Below are 20,617 nucleotides of genomic sequence, written 5' to 3' on the forward strand. Positions count from 1 at the left end.
ACAGCGTGTGGCTGAGTGATGGCAAGGTGTGGAATACTCGAAGTGTTACCTTGTGCAACAAATTAGAAGTCAAGGCCTGGATGGGAAAAGACAATAATATAGTTAAAGGATGTGATGATATAAACAAGGATAAACGTTCCTGGATGACTCCAAAATGGCCTAGTGATTTATGTGACTTATTAATTATTCATATGTTTCCATATTAGAATGTTATGTTACATTTGCTTCATTTATTTTATTATCATTATTTTCATTATTTATTTACTTGTTAAATTATTATAGCTGTACATGAATATTTTTCTAATTCACCTTCATTATTAAGGAAAGAAGATGTGTTGTATCTTAATATGATGCATCCTGTTATGTTGTCTTAGCAACAGGCTCTGCATTCTTCTAATGGTATCTAGGATGATGGAATTCTGAGCATGCCAGGAGAAGAGAGCTGGCAGTTGCTGAGAGAAGATGTATCTGGGGGTTGTTCCAGTGAACTTGTAATACAGTTCTTCTTACAAATAATCTGTCTGCACTTCTTAAAAGATAGTACAGATGGTGTCCCTAGAGGTAGCTGGGAGGGTACAGAGAATGCAGGGGAGTTCTTGATCCTCCTCTGCCAATTCCAATGCCTCTAACAATTCCATAGGGACCTCCATCTCTAGCAAGAGGGAGTATTCCTTAGAGAGGGACTACTCAAACTTGAGAGAGCGAGACTGAGCTCAAGCAAGAGCAGTTGGTCCTTGATAAGGAGCCCCTGGAAGTTAAGAGGGCTAGGAAGAATTTGGGACTAGAGTTCTTCACTGTTAGAGAACAGGATGTAGATAATTGTTCAGTCTTGAAGACTGCCCTCATAGATGGGTTTGGTTTAGCCACTGAACCGTACAGGGTTAACTTTAGGGACACACAGAAGGCACACACCCAAGACTGGATTCATTTTATAGACAATGCTATTAAGGCTCTGGAAGGTTGGTTTCATGAAAGCAAGGTGCGTGACTATGAGGGGTTGTACAGTTTGTTGATGAGGGAGCACATCCCTAATATTTGTCAAAATCAGCAACTGCACCAGTAACTGCTGGACTCTGATCAGACCTCACCCCAAGAATTGGGAAAGAAGGCAGACAAATGGGTCTGAACCAGGGTTAAGCAAAAAGCTCATGGTGGTGGTGAACAGAAGAAGCACGATTCTTCTAAAGCCCAGGAGAAGGGTGGGGAGAAGGTTAAAGACAAAAATGAGTCTTCATAAGGTCCCCAAAACCTACCTCTGGGGGTCGGTCTCAATCCTCCACTTTCTCTGGTAAGAAACCTTGGTGTTACCTCTGTAAGAAAAAGGGACACAGGCCAAGGGATATTAATTGTACTAAGGTCAACTCCAAGGAAGCTACTACCACTGCCCCTAACGCAACTAGACCCCTTATCACCAGTACTAACGGTAGTACAGCTCCCAAGGGATTAGTAGAGTTAACCATGGGTTCTGAAGTGGGTTCTGGCCTAGTCAGAACACCCACTCAGGCTGTCCTTGACTGTGACAGTGGCATGGTGTGAGAAGCTGGCTTGGTATATGGTGTACACTTATGTAAGTTGGCTCCTGGCACCAATCCAGACATCCCTTATGGTGATTTTAGTGGTCTTAGACAACCTTAGAAAGCTCTCTTAAGTGGTAGCTGTGGAGAGCAGCCTTCAGGCTTAGTCCAGAAGGAGTGTAAGCATCTTGTTTTACCAGAACATAATCTTATAAGTATAGATTAAGTGAAAAAGAACCACACTGTGTATTTATAAAAATAGGTATTTATTATAAGACATTTAAAAAGTGTTGGGGACCCAAGGAACCACCCGAGGTAAGTAACCAGAGGTTGTGTGCTAAGTGGGAACACAGCCACGGGATCAATACAAGTCAATAGGTAAGGCGAGGTTGCAATTTTAAAGAAGAAAGGCCCTTCTCAGCGGACCCTGAAGAAACCCCGTGGAAGACAGAAGGTTGAAGAGCCACCCCACCTGTGGATACCTTAGGAGCCAGGATACCTGCTCCAGGGAAGCCGGGTGCATAGGTGTGAAGTGGCGTGGGAAACTGCAGTCAAACCCAATGGAGGACTTCAGAAAAGTGCCAAAGCTGGAGACGGTGAAAGTGTCCGGTGCAACCCAAAAGTGGATTCAAGATGTGACGAATGTGCAAGCAGAGGGAACAGAGTCTATGCCACTCAGGAGTGACCAGGAGGCACGGAAGACTAATGTCCACCGATGTCGGGTGTTGCAGGGAAGCTGACGGTGACCTTTAGACTGCAGTTGGGCATACCAGGGGATGCTGAGGACAACCAGGAGCCGGATACGAGCTGTCCCACATCAGATGTTGAGAGTTGAGGGGTTGGTGTCCGGCGGGAGCACCATCAAGCCTTGGCAACTGTAACCAGCGTGGAAGTTGAAGACGGTGCAATGTTGGGACCAGTAAGGTTCAGGAGACTCACCACAAGCATGAGAGTCAGGGCAAGCCCTGAGTAATCATGGGAGCCCAAAGAATATGAAGATGACCCTCAACAGGACCCATAGGCTGGAGCACTGGAGTCGCAAGAGGGCCTTGAGCAGCTCACAAAAGATGCAAGCCCACAATGCAAGAAGATGCGGTGAGGATGACTACCTTAGTCACTGGAGATGCTTGAGGTTGGGGCTACTTGGAGCCCGAAGATCTTGGTGGAAGGAAGCCAACAAGTATTTGCAACTGCAAGTCGACGTGATGCACAGGCCTCAAAATTGGTGAGAGGACAAGGCAGGCCTCCAGGGATGTGAAGAACCACCACCTGTGTTGCTGAGCCTTTTGGAGTCCGTGGGAGCTCAGGATCAGCCGACCTGTCAGCTTAGTTGCAGTGCCTGTAGATGCAGGGAAGTGACTCCTTCACTTCAAGGGAATTTCCTTAAGGTGTCTTGGATGCCCACAGACCTTGGAAGGTTTCTGTATGGTGCACAAGCACAAATGTCGCAGCAGACGAGCAGGGCGACGAGATCAAGAGCAGCAGGAGTCTTCCCGGTCGCAGCCTTGATGCCCAGAGCGAAGTCCAGAGTGCCCAGGCAGTTGAAGAAGAAGTGGTGTCGAAAATGTATCTTGTCCCACGACGAATCTAGGGAACAACCCTCAGGTAAGCCCTTATGTACCCTAAGAAAAGGGTTGGGAAGATACAGGGGTCCCTCCCTAAGGAGGGTCTCGACAAGGCGGAGGATACTCCCCTGTCCTTTGTCCAGGTTCATGCCAGAGCAGGAGCCAACTGCTCCGTGAACTGGTTTGAACTGGACTATGCATGGAGGGCACCAAGTGTGCCCTGCACGCAGACTATGTGGCGCTGGCAAGTGCTTCCACCCTGCCTCAGTACAGAAATCCTGTTTGGGATGTGGTCACACCTCCCTGTGACAGGATACCTATTGTTCTGCCTTCCTCTGCCCGAGCTTGGTTCAGCAGCAGGAGGGAGAAACGTGTCCCTGGCCGACAGTAGCCCTAGCTTGCTGTCCGGGTCTGGAAGACTGGTACCAGGAGCACCGAGGGCCTCCCAGAGGAGCTTTACTGTGCATGGAATCATACTCCCACACCGTTTACGGTGTGGGGGTATGATTCCAACATGTTTGCGTCAAGTCATACCTCCCACACCGTTTACGGTGTGTGAGATATGATTACAACCTGTTTGATACCAAACATGATAGGATTTGTTGTAGCCAGTTCCAAGATGGTCACTGCGTAATGACACGGTGCCCCTCTATATGTCATACGTCTGTTTCACAACCCGGGAGACTGGACTCTATGGGCTGTAGGGGTGACTTGCTCATGCAGGGGCATGCAGGGAGGTCAGGTCCTCCGGGCTCTGCAGATTGCTGGCTGCTGGACTCGCTGGGGTTTTTGCTGTATGCAAGTCATAGATGGGACAGGCCGGTAGGGCTGAGGTCAAAGGAGTTGCTGTCCCCATCTTCTTCCTGGGTCAGCAAGTATCTTTCGGTCCTTCTTCTTTGCTCCTCGATTCTGAAGGGGCAAGGCTCAGGGTTGCCCCTAAATACTAGATTTAGGGATGTTTAAAGGCGTGTGCAGGTCAGGACCAATGGGTCCCTTCCTTGGATTGGGTACACCCCATATTATGCCACCCTCCAGTGAGAGGGGGCATGAGCCTCTCCATAATTGTTTGAGTCCTCTCATCTTCAAGATGGATGGGTCTATGATGTATTCTTCGCCTCGCCTCCCCCACCTTAGGGGTGGGGTTGGCAAAGGTGGGCACACCTCTCTTCCTAGCTTAGTTTTCCTGCCTATTCTCCCACCAAAAGTGGAGAGCAGAACCGGTGGGAGCCAGTTGCTTGGGACAGCTTCCAAAGGCAGCAGGCCTTTGAAGCGCCCCCTTCGTGGACCCAGCCCATCCTGGGGGAGAAGCATTATAGCTCTGCCCAGGATGGGCTTTGTCTCTGGACCTAGAGAACGTAGGCTCTCTTCCTAAAACTCCTGAAACCTGTCTGGGGGTGGCAAATGGCAGGCAACCATTCAGGAGCCACACCAGGGCTGGTAGTTTTTCAGGGGGGCATCTTTAAGATTCTTTCTGAGGGCATTTTATGTTAAATCCCACACTGACACCAGTGTGGGTTTAATGTGCTGAGTAATTTGCTACCAAACTTCCCAGGTTTTAGTGAAGCAGTTATGGAGCTGTGGAGTTAGTGATGACCAACTGCCAGACCATATATTCTTTATGGCTTTACTACACTTTCACTGTCTAAGAATAGACTTAGACACTGTAGGGGTATAGGGCTCATGCCACTGTACTCTCGCCTAAGGGCTAGTGCACCCTGCTAGATGAGTGTTGTAGGAAAGTAGGATCTGCTTGCACAGTCACCCCCGCTTTTTTGCTGGTGTCATTTTGCTTTTCTGACTAGTCTGACTGGGATCCTGCTAATCAGAACCCCAGTCACTGTGCGCTCTCCCTAAATTGGACTATGGTAATTACTTTGGTATGTTCCAAATTGGCTACTGTTGTGCCCTTCTAACTTCCTAGTATATGGTACTAAGGTACCCAGGGCATAAGTACACCAGGGATGCACTGTAGCATGTATTATGCCACCCATGAGAGACCACTCAAACTGTGACTATAGACCTACCATTGCAGCCTGTGTGAGTTGATGCTAGCACCACTCACAACAGATATGTTTCCTTACATCTGAGGTCACTGCACTTAAAACCTATAAGTCACCCCTAAGGTTGGCCTTTCAATCCGAAGGCAGGGTGATTGGTTATAAGTGTGAGGGTGCCCTGCATGAACAGGACACCCCTACAAACCTAGGAGTTGATTCTCCCGGCTTTGTAAGTACCGTCAACCATTTTATACATATAGTGGACATCAAGTCAATTACGAGATGTCTAACTATATATTGGCTGCACAGAAACTGGTCATGTTTTGTATCAAACATGTTGGAATCCTACCCCAACACCGATTCCGATGTTGGATGTAGGATCCCATGTACTGGGGGGCTCCCCTAGGGATCTTCCTGTATTCTCGGTACCAGCTTTTCAGGGTCTAACACCAAGCTAGTGCTCCTGCCAAACACAGACACGATTCTGCCCTCCTACTCCTGAGCCAGGCTCGAGCAGGAGAAGGTAGAACAATAAGGTTTCCTGTTACCGGGAGGTGTAACCACCTCCCAGACAGGACTTAGTGTATTGGGCTGGGGTTGGGGCGCTTGACGGCGCCACCAGACTGCTTTGAAGGGCACATTTTGTGCCCTCCTTGCATACTCCAGTTAGTACCAGTTCAGGGATCCATTGGCTCCCGCTCTGGTGCGAAACTGGTCAAAGGATATGGGAGTATCCTCCCCTCTTTCCAGCCCCCTCCTCTGGGAGTGATCTCTGAATCGTCCCAACCCTTTCCCTGGGGGACTTAAGGGCTTACCTGTGGGTGGCTCTTCAGATTCGTCATGGGACAAGATTCAGATCCAAAACCACTTCATCTTCAACCATCTGGGCACATTGGACTTCGCTGGACTTCACCTTGGGAACCGAGACTGCATGTGGAAGACTTTTGCTGCTCCTGGTCTCGTCGACCTGCCAGTCTTCTGCATTGTCTGTGGCTGGGCTCCATACAGGTTCTTCTCCAGGCCTGTGGGCACCAAAGACATCTGAAGGAATCTCCCTTGGAGTGAAGGAGTCACTCCCCTGCGTCTGCTGGCACTTCAACTAAGCTGACCGGTCGCTGCTCCTGATGTCCTACAGACTCCAAAAGGCTCAGCAACACAGGTGGTGATTCTGCAACTCCCTCAAGGCCTGCACTGTCTTCTCACAAAGTTTGAATTCAGTATCCCTTATTGGAACCGCTAGAGCAGTACCCCTGTGCACCACGTTGAATTGCCATTGCCTGTTGACTTTCTTCTCCAGAGATCTTTGAGATCCAGCATCTTGTGCTACCAAGATCTTCGTACTCACCGCGTCATCTGTCTGCATCTTTGGTGAGCTGCTCGAGGTCCCCTTGACTCCTGTGCCTTTGGCCTGTGGGTCCTCTTGAGGGTCTTCTTTGGCTTCAGTGGGCTCCTCTGCTTGCTCAGGGCCTGCTTCGACTCCTGCAATTGGTGAGTCCCTTGGGCCTTGCTGGTCCCAACGTTGCTCCTTTTTTGTTTACCACGTCCGTTGCTGCTGCCAAGGCTTGTTGGTGCTCCCGCCGAACACCGACCCCCTGGTTCTTGACTTCCGACGTGGGACAGCTCGTGAACGGCTCCTAGTCTTCCACAGCATTGCCAGTTCCTCACAGCTGCCCGACAAGTTCACCGTCATCACTTCTACTTCTTTCTTCTTCGGTGGTCATTTCTCTTTCGTGCCGCCTGTTCACCTCCGAGTGGTATAGACTCTGTCCCATCTGCTTGCAGGTTCTGCTCTTCAAGAATCCATCCTTGGATTCCACCGGACTCTTTCACCTTCGTCGCCAGCAGCACCTTTCCTTAAGTCTTACATTGTGGTCTACGGCGATTTCCAACGTCACTTCTTACCTATGCACCCAGCTTCCCCGGTGTAGGTTTCCTGGTTCCTGGGGTATCCATGGGTGGGGTGACTCTCCAACCTTCTGACTTCCACGGGGTTTCTTCAGGGTCCACTGGGAAGGGTCCTTCTTCATAACTGCAACGCGACATTCCCATTGACTTGCATTGAGTACGCTGCTGTGTTTCCATTCTTCACAAGGCCTCCGTGGGATTTCTGGGTACTTGCCTCAGGTGGTTCCTTATGCCCCCAGCTCTTCTAAGTCTCCTGGTCGAGGTTCCGACTTCGGTTGCAGTTCCCATTCCACTTCTTTAGTATATGGTCTGGTCTCCCCCTGGGGACCACTGTGTATTTGTGCTTATGTACCTGTTTACAATTCAAGTATTGTGTGTGTGTGTGATGTCTTCGGGTAGGAGATATACCAATGTGCTAGTGAGTTTGTATAATAAATATACTTATTTTTATAACTACACTGTGGGGTTCTTTTTCGCTTAACCTATAATATATGATTCGTTTTGGTACAGCAAGCTGCTAAACACTCCTTCTGGACTAAGCCTGAAGGCTGCTCTCTACAGCAACCACTTGAGCTTTCTGGGGTTGTCTAAGACCACTAAAAGCACCATAATCATTGTCTGGATTAATGCAAGGTGCTTCGCTTAAATAAGTGTTCACCATATCCTAAGCCACCTCCTACAATGGGTCGTTGCGCAAGCTAGTAGGTAGGGCATACACATTGCTGACATTCCTACTGTTTATGCTGCATTAATAACGTGCTACTAACAGTTTATTGTCTTTCTTGTTTCTATAGCAAAAAAGGCCAGAAAAACGAAAGGTCATCAGATGAAGTGAGTAATTGGTATTCTTCTTTTATTCGAAATGGTAAATTTGTTAATAGGTAGTGTATGCCACATGAATATAGCTTTTTCAATGATCAAACATTAGATTAGTTTGGTTAAGTCTTTTAGGCTCAACATTCATTTCCTAGCCCTCTTCTGCCTTCATGTGCCTCCTCAGGCCCCATGTGAGCCACGTGCGTGTCCCCACTGCGCTTCTGCCTTGTGACTTATTTTGAAAGTGCACCTCCTCTAGCGATGTTATAAATATTGTACATATCCCGAAATATCACCATTTATGGCCTTTGATACTTTTCATTGTCACATGAAATGGGTTTTTATGAATGAATTGATATTATGAAAGTTTTCTTTTGGTTCATGGTGTTCTAATTGCTTGCATGCAAGATATATAAATCTAGGTTTACTTTATTAATGTTTGCCATTGCTAATGTACAAGAATATGAGGTAAAATCCTGTTACTGCGGCTAATGATATGCACAGTCTGTACATAGCTTTTATAACTTCTTACGCTGTGGCCTGATGTCCCGTGTGGAGCTCTTAGAATTTCAAAGAAAGATTCGATCAAATGAGTAATACCTGGGCCGCACTGTGGACCCAAAAGCAGTCATTGCAAAGGTGCTCAAACATGCCCCCTTCCTTCCTCTCCTTGCTCTGTCTCTCTCTTCCCATCCCTCCATTCTCCTTCTCTCGACCCTCTATGAAGCCCCTGTGCCTGTTGCAATTAATAACATGAGCTGGGGAAAGTAACAGAAACGCCAGCAGCGGCCCAGGGCATCTAAAACCGGCCTCGCAGGCGCCGGCCCACCAGGAAAATTCCTGCTTGAATAAAAAGCCACTCCGGCTCTGACGATGAGTGGCTAGAAATTAATTTTAATGAAACTCCGGTGCTTGTTAGAGTCGGGAGCCCCTCCTCTGCTCTTATCACCTCTTGCATGTAACATGGGCATATTTCCAACCCCAACAGAATCAGTTGTAAGTCTGGTATGAAGATAGATTCTAAACTTAGGGTACGTGCCCTACTTTTAATAGTGATTTCTGCTTGTTCTTTTCAGCTTTGTAAAATGACTATTATAATTCACCCCTGAAAGTAAAAAAAGTTGGGGTGTCCACCCTGGTAAGATCACGTTTAGCCTAGTGCAGTGGGCACAATAAATCTGTTGCATCATCTGCAGGCAACCAGATCAGGCTTCAAGATTAACCACTCACTCCTCACCTTGCTACAGCTAACAATTGCAGTGGCTCCCCATTGAATCGCAAGTCAGATTTAACAGCCTTTATATCATACATAAATGCGTACAGGTACTGCCCCAGACAGGATCTGAAAGTATATTCCTACTATCACTTATCCCATCTCTAGATTCCAGAGAAGTCTTTCGAAAAACCTCATATGAAGGTTGCTCATATTTTAACACAGCGGAGCACCCTATGCACCAGGAAAAAGGGTGTGGGCGTTGGCGCATTGAGATCCCAACCTGCCAGGAAGCCCCCTCCCCTCCCTCCCCCGGCCCGCTGCTGCCCGCGTGTACCGCGCGGTTCCGCTGCGCCCCGCTCGGCGGCTGCTCGCCCCCCCGCTCTAACACAGGATGATCTCCCCCCCCCCTCCCCCTTGATTCCGTTTGAATTTATAAACCTAACCCCTACTCCCCCTATCGCCGCATAAGCGCAGGGGACAGTTTGTTTACTGGTCGAGTTCCCTGACCGGACTCCTACCTAATCACAGATAACAGACGGTGGATGCGTTGTCAGGCGTCCCCGAAGCGCTACCCTACTTATTGCGCCCCGCTTACTGACAGCAGAGCAGCGATGACGCACACACCCTATCAGGGACGGGTACGCCCAGAGCGAGCAGCAAGATCTTGACAAGAGCACACTGTATTGAATACCAGGCGTACCCCGATAATCAGCGGCTTGAGGGGTGTAGCGCCGGGGGGACGGAGGCGCGCCACGTAGCCTGCACATGGACTCGAACGGCGATGCTGTAGACAGGATTCGCCGGATCTAAACGTTAGCATCTATGTCTCAGTGAGCTATACCGAAACGTTCTTGCCGCGCTCCGGCCCGCACTGCGAGCACGACACTGACGCTGTACTGACCGAAGGCCTTTACGCTTGAGGTTAACCACGGTGTCCTACACGACTCCAGATAGGGACCTGAGTGGCGACCGAGTTAGCCGCGATGCGGGCTGGAATACAGCGCCATCCTTTGTCGCTGATATCACGAATAAGGAACACCACGACAAACCACCAAAAAACAACATAGACCTGCTGTTTAACAAAGCGCACACCTGATTCCTGTGATAATGCCAACACGTACAACGCCGCCGGACCCCTGGGTTGCCGGCTGAATGGCTGTGTCATACTGTCTGGAACCATGTGTTTATTGTATAACCGATTCAACGCCTTAGATGGTGAATGTATGCTATAGGATGATGAAACTGTGAATAATAAAGGTTTTTCCAAAAAAAAAAATGAAGGTTGCTCATATTTTGTCATTCATAGTCCGCTTGTGGACTAATCTTAAAAGTTTAAATTCGTCTTTCTCATATTGGTTTCAGAAAAACATAAAACCTTTTTATCTGCTCAGTAACTGTTATTGGTGTAAGAGTCTTTCTATTAACATGTGTTTTCACACGCAACAAAGGATCGCAAGGTGTAATAAGCCCTTTATAACTATTTTTTGACATGAACAAAGACTATTCTCACATTTTTGTAGAGTGACTGTAAAATAATGGCAGGTTTTATTGCTTGCAGAAGAATTTAATGATTCTAGGGGACACTGTGCTAGACAACTGTGGACCATGCCCATAAACTCAAACTTTTGACGTAACGGAGGACGCACTCAATTATTGCTTACCTTAGGAAAATTATGAGGGAGTTGCAAGGTTTACAGTTGTAGCAAATCGAAAGAGAATTAATTGCCTTTTTTTTGTTAGCTCTTAAAATACTGGGTAGTTACTATCTTTTCACATTTCTAATCCTAACTGTGCTGTTTAACTTATTTTTAATAGATCTTTTTGGTCTAGGTGTGTGGCAAACAATATTACAAAAATATAATTATGTATGTCTGTGCCTTCTCAAAAGAAAATGAGCAATCTGCATATCAAAATTTACCCTGAACAGTGTCTGTCAGACCTGAGGTTGTCCATTTTGGTTCATCTTGTCAAATCTATCTGGACGAGGGTTGATGATATCCCTATCTGTTTTCCCAGCTTTACAGATTATAGGAAGCTGGCTCTGTATATGGTATGCCGCTAGGTGGTTATACTGTGCACGGAGTCCAGAGATAACCCAGAAGTGTACATGACTCAATGTAAACCTAACGTGCTCAAGTCAATTAGTGATAGTGTGGGTGAGCAGATTTTGGCCTAATACAGAGGGGCGTAAGACATTTATTGCACAACTTAGACCAATAAAGGACACACAACTAAACAAGCATTGGCATAGCCAATAGGTCTCGCCTTTGGGATCTTGTAAGTGTTTAGCCATGCAACAGTTGTTGTTGCACCAAAGAAATTGTGCTGCATAAATAAATACTTATAAGGTCCCAAAAGCGAGACCTATTGGCTATGCCAATGCTTGTTCTTTGTAAAGAAATAGATGCTTGTTTCTATTTCTTGACTTTTGCTACAATCGCGGCACCGGCGCTTTATTTTTAACATTAAAAATAAAGCGCCGGTGCCAGGATTATACCAAAGGTAAAGAAATAGAAACAAGCATCTATTTCTTACTTTTGCTATAATCGCAGCACCGGCGCTTTATTTTTAACATTAAAAGTAAAGCGCCGGAGCCGCGATTATACCAAAGGTAAAGAAATGGAAACCAGCATCTATTTCTTTACTTTTGCTATAATCGCGGCACCGGCGCTTTATTTTTAACACTAAAAGTAAAGCGCCGGTGCCCGATTATAGCAAAAGCGCCTTCATGAAGTACAGTACCGTGAGGAGACATATGGCGGCTGCGCGCGTTCACGCGCACATGCACGCAGGCTTTAGGCCAGCGGCTGCAGCACTTTGAAAATCCCCTTACAAAAATTCGAGCAACAGCGCATGCGCTGTTCTAGGCTCGACCTAAAAAGGAGATCCACACCAATTTTATAAAAATAAGCTTTGTTTTAGTTTTATTTTAAGACCAAGATCTTCGCAATAAGGTTACGTACGTTTTGTAGGAAAAATACTTAAGACTTTCAAAAATCGACACTGTCCAGTTCTAACCATATTTGTTAACCCATTCTGCTTTAAAATGTATCACCTCTTCAAGATTTATAACAGCCCTCCAGCAAATACTCTCTTGACAAGCAAAATGTTTGCCACGCCACAGGAATAGGATGCCCTCATCCTCCCCGACCTCTCTGCAGCCTTAAACACTGTATACCACCACATCCTGGTCAACAGACTGTATCACATCGACTTCAGCGGCAATGCACTCAAACTCATCACCTCGTTTCTTACAGCATGTACGCAAAGATATACCTCCCACCCTTCACCTCCGAACTCAAAAACACCATCTGTTGTCTCCCAGGGCTCCTCGCTCAGCCCCACCCTCTTCAACATCTACATGACTCTGCCGGCCACCATTGTCCACAGCCCTGGACTCAACATTATCTCATTTGCCGACGACACCCAACTCATTCTCTCTCTCACTGAAGACACCTCCACCACCAGAGCGAACTTCCGGATAGCCATGACCGACGTCACAGACTGGATGAAGACCAACTGCCTAAAACTGAACACAGACAAGACGGAAGGGCTCACCTTTGGTCGTATTCCCTCCCCCTGGGACGACTCCTGGTAATCTTCTGCCCTAGGACAGGCACCAACCCCCACCACCCAGACCAGGAACCGAACCTGGGCATCATACTAGACCGCAAGCTCTTCATGAAGCGCCAGGTGAACTCCGTAACCTCCTCAATTTTCACATCCTCTGAGTGCTTCGTGCTTTCACTGGTCTTGCTCCGAGAGTCTGGAACTCCTTGCCATCCGAGATCAGATCCAATCCTTCCACCACTTCCTTTAAAAAACTTGTCAAACGACTACTCCTGAACGAACGTTAACTCCCTCATCCTGTGATCATGCTCTTCTTTTTATTAATACCCTAATTCTTGTTGTACTACACTGATGCGTTATTGTATGCTTTTACGTTATTTTGATCTAGCCTCGATGACTCCTTAATTGCATTAACTGGTGATCTCGCTCTTGTTTTTGTTAAAATTCCCTGATTCGTATTGCACTTCTTTGGTGCGTTCTATTTTATGATATTTTACTTTTCGTGTTCTAGGACACCATTGATACCCCCTACTCTTAACCTGAATGTTTTCCCCTATGTTGTAACTTCACCTACTTTCACATTGTGCTTGCGCTAATTTTGTACAGCGCTCTGATACCCCTGTGGGTCTTGTTCATGCTTTATAAAACTATTCAAATAAAATAAATACAAATAAATAAAGATCTTCAGGTGAATCCCACCCTGCACCAGGAAAAATGTAACACAGGCCTTCGTCACCAGCCGCCTGGACTACGCAAACTCACTTTATGCTTGAATCACAACCGAAGGCGCGCTCAAGGCAAGCCCGTCTGCGCCCGTCCGCGCTCGGGACGGACTCAGGGATAGGAACCCTGTCTTTCCGGTACCAGAATATCAGAAATACTCAAGGGATGCCTTATAAAAATTAAATCCACCAAAAGGCAAAACACACTGCCCTAGATTCTCACCTAGCATTACACCAGATGCCCTGCCCACACATTGTGGATGCTGCTCCTGTTCACTTCTGCTCATCTTGGCATCTCCAAGTAAAACCCGTACCCTAGGCAGCTTAGGAGCAGAGTTGCCTAAGGCTGTACCTAAGTTCAAATGCCTTCTCGTAAACGCACGATCCTTAGTTAAGCACAGTGAAGAATGCTCCCTCTTGATTGAGGACCAGGACGTTAAGATGGCCTTTATCACAGAAACCTGGACGGACAATGCGTCCGGGCCTGACCTGGTTAAAGCCTCCCCTCCAGATTTTCTTGTTATAGCTTAGATCGCCCACTAAGAAAAGGTGGTGGGCTGGCTGTTATTTACCACAAAAGTCTCAGCCCACATTTGAGGATGCCTCCAATAGCGCGTGTGAGGCCTTATCAATCAGTGTGCGATACGGTCCACAAGACACATTCAAGGCGATGCTCATCTACCGCCCCCAGGCACTAAAGGGAGTTTCATGGATTCTATTGGTTCGCTGTTGGAAGAGGGTCTATGTGCCAAATCCTTCACCATTTTAGGCGATTTCAACTTCCACCTTGAGGACCTCACGGATCCTGAGACGGCCAGACTGGTAGAAATCATGGGTGCCGGCGACCTCCAGCAACAGGTATCTGGCCCCACACAGAAGGCCGACCATACCCTAGATGGGATCTTTACAAACATTCCCTGTTTGCCCATCCTGGACACCCTGCCACTACCTTGGACTGATCATTCTGCCATCATTTTTGGTACTGTTCGGTCCTCCACCTTACGTTCTCACTCTAAACCCAGGGATAGGATAGCCATCCGGACATGGAAAAATATCAATCCGTCCAATTTGGGTAAAGCCTTGACCAACTCAGTCCCAGATCTACCTCTAAATATAGAGGAAGCATCAGCAATTTATGACGATTGGATTAATTCGGCCTGTCATAAATTGGCCCCTGTCAAATGGTGCTTTCCTAAACGTAGGACACCCTCTGCTCCCTGGTTCTCGCAAAACCTCCAGGGGCTGAAATCAGAATGCAAACGATTGGAGCGCACATGGAGGAATGGTTACAAACCTATTAATAGAGATCATTACAGATCCGGCCTCTTAGCCTACAAAACCACGCTGCTGATTGAAAAGAAGGCGTATTTTTCCAACAAGATTACAGAAGCCAAATCATCTGCTAAGGAACTTTTTAGAACCGTTACCAATCTCCTTACCCCCCCCCCCCCCACCCCCCCCCCCTAAGCCTATCCTGCACAGTTATTCTGATTTCTGTAACAATTTAGCCTCTTTCTTTTTAAATAAAGTAGAAGTTATTTTTTCATCCTTCAACACGCCAATGTGATCCCCCACTGAGGAAAGCCCTGATACGATGTTTTCCAACAACACCCCCACATTTAATAATTTCACCCCGTTGGCCAACCAGGAGGTGGCCAATCTGCTGTTGGGTTGTAGATCCGGCTCCCCCAAGGATCCTTATCCAGCTACAATAATTAAAATGTCTCCAGAAATTATCACTAATACCCTCACTCCATTACTTAACCAGATAATGGTGACCGGCCAATACCCTTTATCTTGGAAAATAGCCTCTATTCTACCTCTCATAAAAAAACCTAATCTTGACCCTAAAGACCCCAATAACTATAGGCCTATCTCCCGTCTTCCGTTACCTGCAAAAATCATGGAAAAGGCTATGAACGTGCAATTAAGCCTTTTCTTGGAAACAAACAACCTTCTCGACCACTCTCAGTACGGGTTCCGTGCTGGTCATAGCACGGAATCAGCTCTGATAAAAGCTACAGAAGAGATCCGGGAGACCGTAGACCAAGGAGGTTCAGCTATTCTGATCATGCTGGATCTGTCGGCGGCCTTCGATACAGTACACCATGAGGTGCTACTGGGACGGTTATCGAAGGCCGGAATATTGGGCTCTGCCTTGGACCTTTTGAAGTCCTTCTTGACAAACAGAACTCAAACAGTGGATCTGGGAGTAGATATCTCTGAGTCGTTTGTTCTTCCATGTGGAGTTCCGCAAGGATCCTCCCTGAGCCCCACACTTTTTAATATTTACGTGAAAGCTCTAGCGACCCTTATGCGATCGTTCGGCCTATTGTTAACCTCCTATGCCGATGATACCCAGATAGTGATATCCCTTCAAAAAGGGAACGAAGTGGCAAAAGCCTCCAACTGCCATGACTGCATGGCTGCCATCACTGGCTGGATGGCTGCTAATTGCCTGAAATTAAACGCAGGCAAGACAGAGGTGATCATATTGGGGAACAACTCCAGCCTTTGGTCCTCGGCCTGGTGGCCCAGTGAGATGGGCCTCCCTCCGCCCCCCCCAGCACCCAAAGTAAAAAATCTGGGGGTGATTGTTGATAACACGCTTTCCTTTGGGGACCAGGTAAGCAGAGTGGTTTCAACATGCTTCTTTATTTTAAGGACCCTGATAAAAATGAAACCCTACTTAACTGAAAGTTTCAGATCCGTAGTTTCCGCTTTAGTTCTGTCCCACCTGGATTATTGCAATAGTCTGTATCTTACAGTTCATAATAAACACCTTATCAGACTCCAGATGGCACAGAATGCGGCAGCAAGGTTGCTGACAAATACCCCAAGGTTTGTGTCAATCAGAAACGGCCTACGAGATCTGCACTGGCTCCCCATGAAACAACGGGTCCACTTTAAGGCCCTTTGCATAGTTCATAAATACTTACATGGAGTTGGGCCGCGGGACCTTAGAGAGCGCTTCCAGTGGTATGTCCCTGTGAGAACCCTGCGCTCCAGGGAAGCCAAACGGGCAGTCGTCACTAGGGTAAAAAAGGCCAAATGGGGTGGAAAGAGTTTTGTGCTTAAAGCTTCCAACGCCTGGAATGAACTTCCTTTTTTTCTAAGGTCCACCACTGAACTCCTAACCTTTAGAAAAAATCTGAAGACTTGGCTGTTTTCAGCCTAGGCGCTGGCATCGCTTCTGGACGAGAGACCTGTTCGATACTTTTTTTAGGCAAACTGCTATAGCGCCAGGACACCCTCTGGTAACAGTGCGCTCTATAAATTGATTTAACATAACATAACATAACAACCCAACTACTGAAACGGCTCCTGAACATCCAAAACACAGCAGCCAGACTCATACTGGATCTCCCAAAACGGACAAGCATAACCCCCACCTCCGAGACCTCCACTAGCTCCCAATCAAGAAGAGATGCCACTTCAAACTACTCACTGATGCTTTCAGGCCCTCCACAACATACGACCAGCTTACATCAGCCACCGACTGAGCTTCCATCAGCCCACCAGACAACTCCGCTCTGTCCACCTAGCCCTCACACATGTGCCATGCATCCATTGGGCCCGAGGAGGGGGGTGATCCTTTTCCTATCTCACTGCCAAATCCTGGAATGACCTGCCCCTCCACCTATGGACCTCCACCACCCTTGCTGACTTCAGGAGAGCACTCAAGACCTGGCTGTTCGACTAATTCGGCTCATCTTCTGCACCTGAATACACCCTGGAGTGATAAGTCGTGCTCTACAAATCTGAATTTAAATATCGCCCTCATTTTAATCTTGAAAAGTTGATAGGTGTGTTGTTGTTATAGGTGGTTTCTTATCGCCTCATAAGCTTTAAAAGTCTTGTGGCTCTATGTTGGGTGGATGCTCTCATTTTAACCTGAAATTGTTCTCTTGCATTCTGTTGAATGATGGGTGCAGGGCTGGCTCTAGGGGGGTGCGACCAGGGCCGAACTGGCCGTAGCGGGCACCGGGCAATCCCCCGGTGCGCCGCACGGGTGGGGGCCGGTTTTGTTACAGGGCACCCCCGAGCACTTTGCCAGGGCCGGTTTTGGTTCCCAGTCCGGCCCTGGGTGCGACCGGTGCCACCGCACCGGGTGCTGACTCTTCGAGGGGGCGCTGTGTTTGGAAGTATTTTATAGTTTTAAATGCACTTGCTGCTGCATTGCTGGCCTCCGCAAGTTTCATACAACAGTAAAAATGTCAAGATAACTCTGGTGATTAATGTGCTTCCTAGATAGAGAATGAGTTTTGTCTAGTGTAAGTTTGTACTCATTTTATGATAGCACAGAGGTTTAATATGCCTGCTGCAAAGAATTTGTAATATGCAGATCACAAAGTGCATATAGTTTAAATAGGTCTGTGTTTTTGTCAGAGAGATCCTTTTGTTACTAGCAGTGTTGATGTTAAAATCCTAACATAGAACAGTGATCTAATAACTGTCATCAAAGAGCTGCATGCAAACTGCAAGGTATAGATTAAAGCTTTATGATTTTTTCCTCCCTCTTTCGTTATTCTAATGTTTCAAAAAGGGTTCATTCCAGTAAAAAAAATCCTTATTATTAATTGCAACCCCCAACCATGGGGCTATGTTTTAAATTCTGAATCTTTATTCTCCAGACCAAGCACTCTAAAACTATACTGTCTACCAGTATGGATGGCATGTGACTCACCTCTGACTTATGTAACATTTCCTATACACTGATTTACACACACACATGATTGATTGTCACTGTGTAATGTATGTGTGATGTAAAGTGCTCTGACACCCTACACTGGTATAGGTGGCGTTATATAACTAATTAAATACATCTGAGAAAGAGTGGTTATGGAGACTTGAGGGTGTGTTAAAGGGTGGTAGTGAGGGAGTCTGTGGGGGACGCCAACAAACATTGTTGTACAGGGCGCCACCAGCGATACAGCCGGCCCTGGATGGGTGGCCTCGCGCAATCTGTCCTGTACTTCCGTTCAAGCATTAAGTGACTAATATCTTTACCTGTCATAGAGCTGTTGGCGTAATAGATGCTTCTGTGATAATCGAAAGCTGCACAACCCTATGTTTGGGTCAAGGTTTCACTTTCATTCAGCAGCGAGCTGTAAGATGGCAGCAAACTGTCATAAAATAAACCGTACTCTGTCTGCATAGATTATATCCCTGTGTCAGACCCCGTTCAGGTAGCCATCGGACAGGCAAGGGCTTCTGGGCCACAACAGTGGGGGTTGAGTCCTTTTAGTTCTGCTGCCCCTGTGGAGGCCCTGCAATCTAGGCAGTGTATTAAATCACGTGACTCTCAGTGGTAGCGCAGGTGAGTAGTCACAAGTTTCTCAAGGACGTTAGTGTGGCCATTACTCAGGCTCAAGAATCAATACCCACTGCCCCAGCACAACAAAAATCAATGTCCAGCCCAGTGAAGAGACAACTACTTCCATTACACAAAAACGTATTTGGTCACTACATATACACTTATGCACAAATAACCAATTCCCGGGTGCGGGCTTAGTGCTCTTAGTGGGCCCTGCTGATTAGATCGTCACCTGACTATGGTGGGTTCCTCCCTCTGGTACTGTGACCCCCCTCATAGCAGGGTCAGTCAGGTGAACGGGTGGGTGCAGCTTGTGCTTTCCTCCCATCGTCTCTCACCAAGCTCAGGTTAGCAGCTTCAGGCCGCACTTGGCTGTGTCCGTCTCTAACCAGTCCATGTTTGCAGTAGGGGTTGCTGCATTCTGTCTCCCTTCACCAATGATGCCAGGTGCCTGCGGCAGTCCAGGAGAAGTGTGAGGCAGCGTTGCTGTGGCAGTGGAATCTCCTCAGCAGCAGGCAGGAGCCTCCTGCCAGCACACGGCAGTCCTCTTCGAGTAGCCTGGCAGCCATCACACAGCACATGGCTTGCAGGCTCACGGCGCAGTTGAGGCATCTGAAGGTGGGTCTCTTACGGGCTACTACTACAGATCTCAGCTTGCTCCGGGATCTCTGCTGAGTACTTGATTATTGTTGAGTACACCAGCCACTCGCCACAGATACACTTCAGTGCAGTTGTCGTGAAGCGCTATCTTTGGCACACAGTGCCTCGAGGCAACAATCTCAAATCTTTGTACGGTACCATCTAGGGTATCTCTATGGTCACTTAGTCTTCTTGACCCCTCTCTACCCAATGACCCACTTGGCAGTGTCACAGTGACAAAGTCCACTTACTTCAGGACTGGTCTTGACCCAATGGCACACTTGGCAGTGTTGTGGTCACACAGTCCACCTACAGAGCACAAGGGCCACTATCAGGAGCCTATTCCAGCTTCAGTGGGACCCAACACATAAGCATATCACCCCAGGGGCCTGGTTCTCCAGACGGGGATATTTCATGACAATCGCACTACCTGACTTGGCAATACTGAAATTCCTGTGGTGCTCTTGCTTCATGACTCTGTCGGGCAGACCCTATGTCAGGGTCAAATATAACAGTCCCTTCTACAAGCTGCTCCTCCTTTAGGCTTGGCACTTTCTTCCCTTGCTCAGAGGCAGAAAATCCTGACACCCAGTAGTCCGTAATTCCCCCTTAAGATCAAACTTGCACTTCCCTTGCTTCTGAGGAGTTGGCTGTCAGTACGACACCAACCTTTGGCAGCTTCATAGGTTCTCAGTACTCTGTGGAGTTGTTGGTAAAGGAGGCCACAGCGAACAACAATTGGTCTTGAGCTCCCACCTTTATACTGATTTCGCAGATGAAGGATATGTATTCCAGGTCTGCTCTTTGGAACTGGTTTTGGGCAATTCCTCTTTCATGTGTCCTGATCAGGTCACTTCACAGGCCTGGCCTTTGTCTGCACGGATGCTATGCCCAGCATAAAAGTCTCCAGGTGGAGTACCCCAGAACACTGAGTTACAAACAGATGACAGTAGGCTGCACCTAGTTATTTACGACCCCTCTTCACAGAGATCGGGAAGAGAGATAAGAATATGTATTCCCTTCTCTATCAACAGATCCTGCAGGCCTCACCCTGTACATGCTGCCATCCACCAGATGACAGCTGTAATCTGAGTCATTTCCTGTCCCATGTATCGGGAAGGGCCCTAGCACTTCTAAGGAAAGCCTATCTCCTTTTTCCTCATAGTGGCTGGTGCTCCCCCTCCCATCTAGGGGTTGTCAGCAATAAACATATGCTGTCTGGAGAAAAGCAATCGCCCATATCTTGTGCTCTAGCCCAGGCCGTGGGGATCCTAAATAGAACCTGCAGGGCTGCAACATTCCTGCATGGCACACTACTGCTTCAGCATATATGCACAGACACAAAGCAATGCACGG

The 20,617-nt window shown here is 47.5% G+C and overlaps 1 protein-coding gene across 1 annotated transcript in view; it reads left to right on the plus strand.

Moving 5' to 3' along the window:
- CWC27 (CWC27 spliceosome associated cyclophilin) overlaps positions 1 to 20,617 on the plus strand; it is an 873,807-nt gene that overhangs the window by 165,432 nt on the left and 687,758 nt on the right. Inside the window, exon 9 of the mRNA XM_085631671.1 lies at positions 7,776 to 7,812. Coding sequence (XP_085487797.1) covers positions 7,776 to 7,812 — 37 coding nt within the window. The remainder of the gene's footprint in view (positions 1 to 7,775; positions 7,813 to 20,617) is intronic.

The sequence above is a fragment of the Triturus cristatus genome, chromosome 2_1 (genome assembly GCF_964204655.1).
Source record: "Triturus cristatus chromosome 2_1, aTriCri1.1, whole genome shotgun sequence".
NCBI classification, from domain to species: Eukaryota; Metazoa; Chordata; class Amphibia; order Caudata; family Salamandridae; genus Triturus; species Triturus cristatus.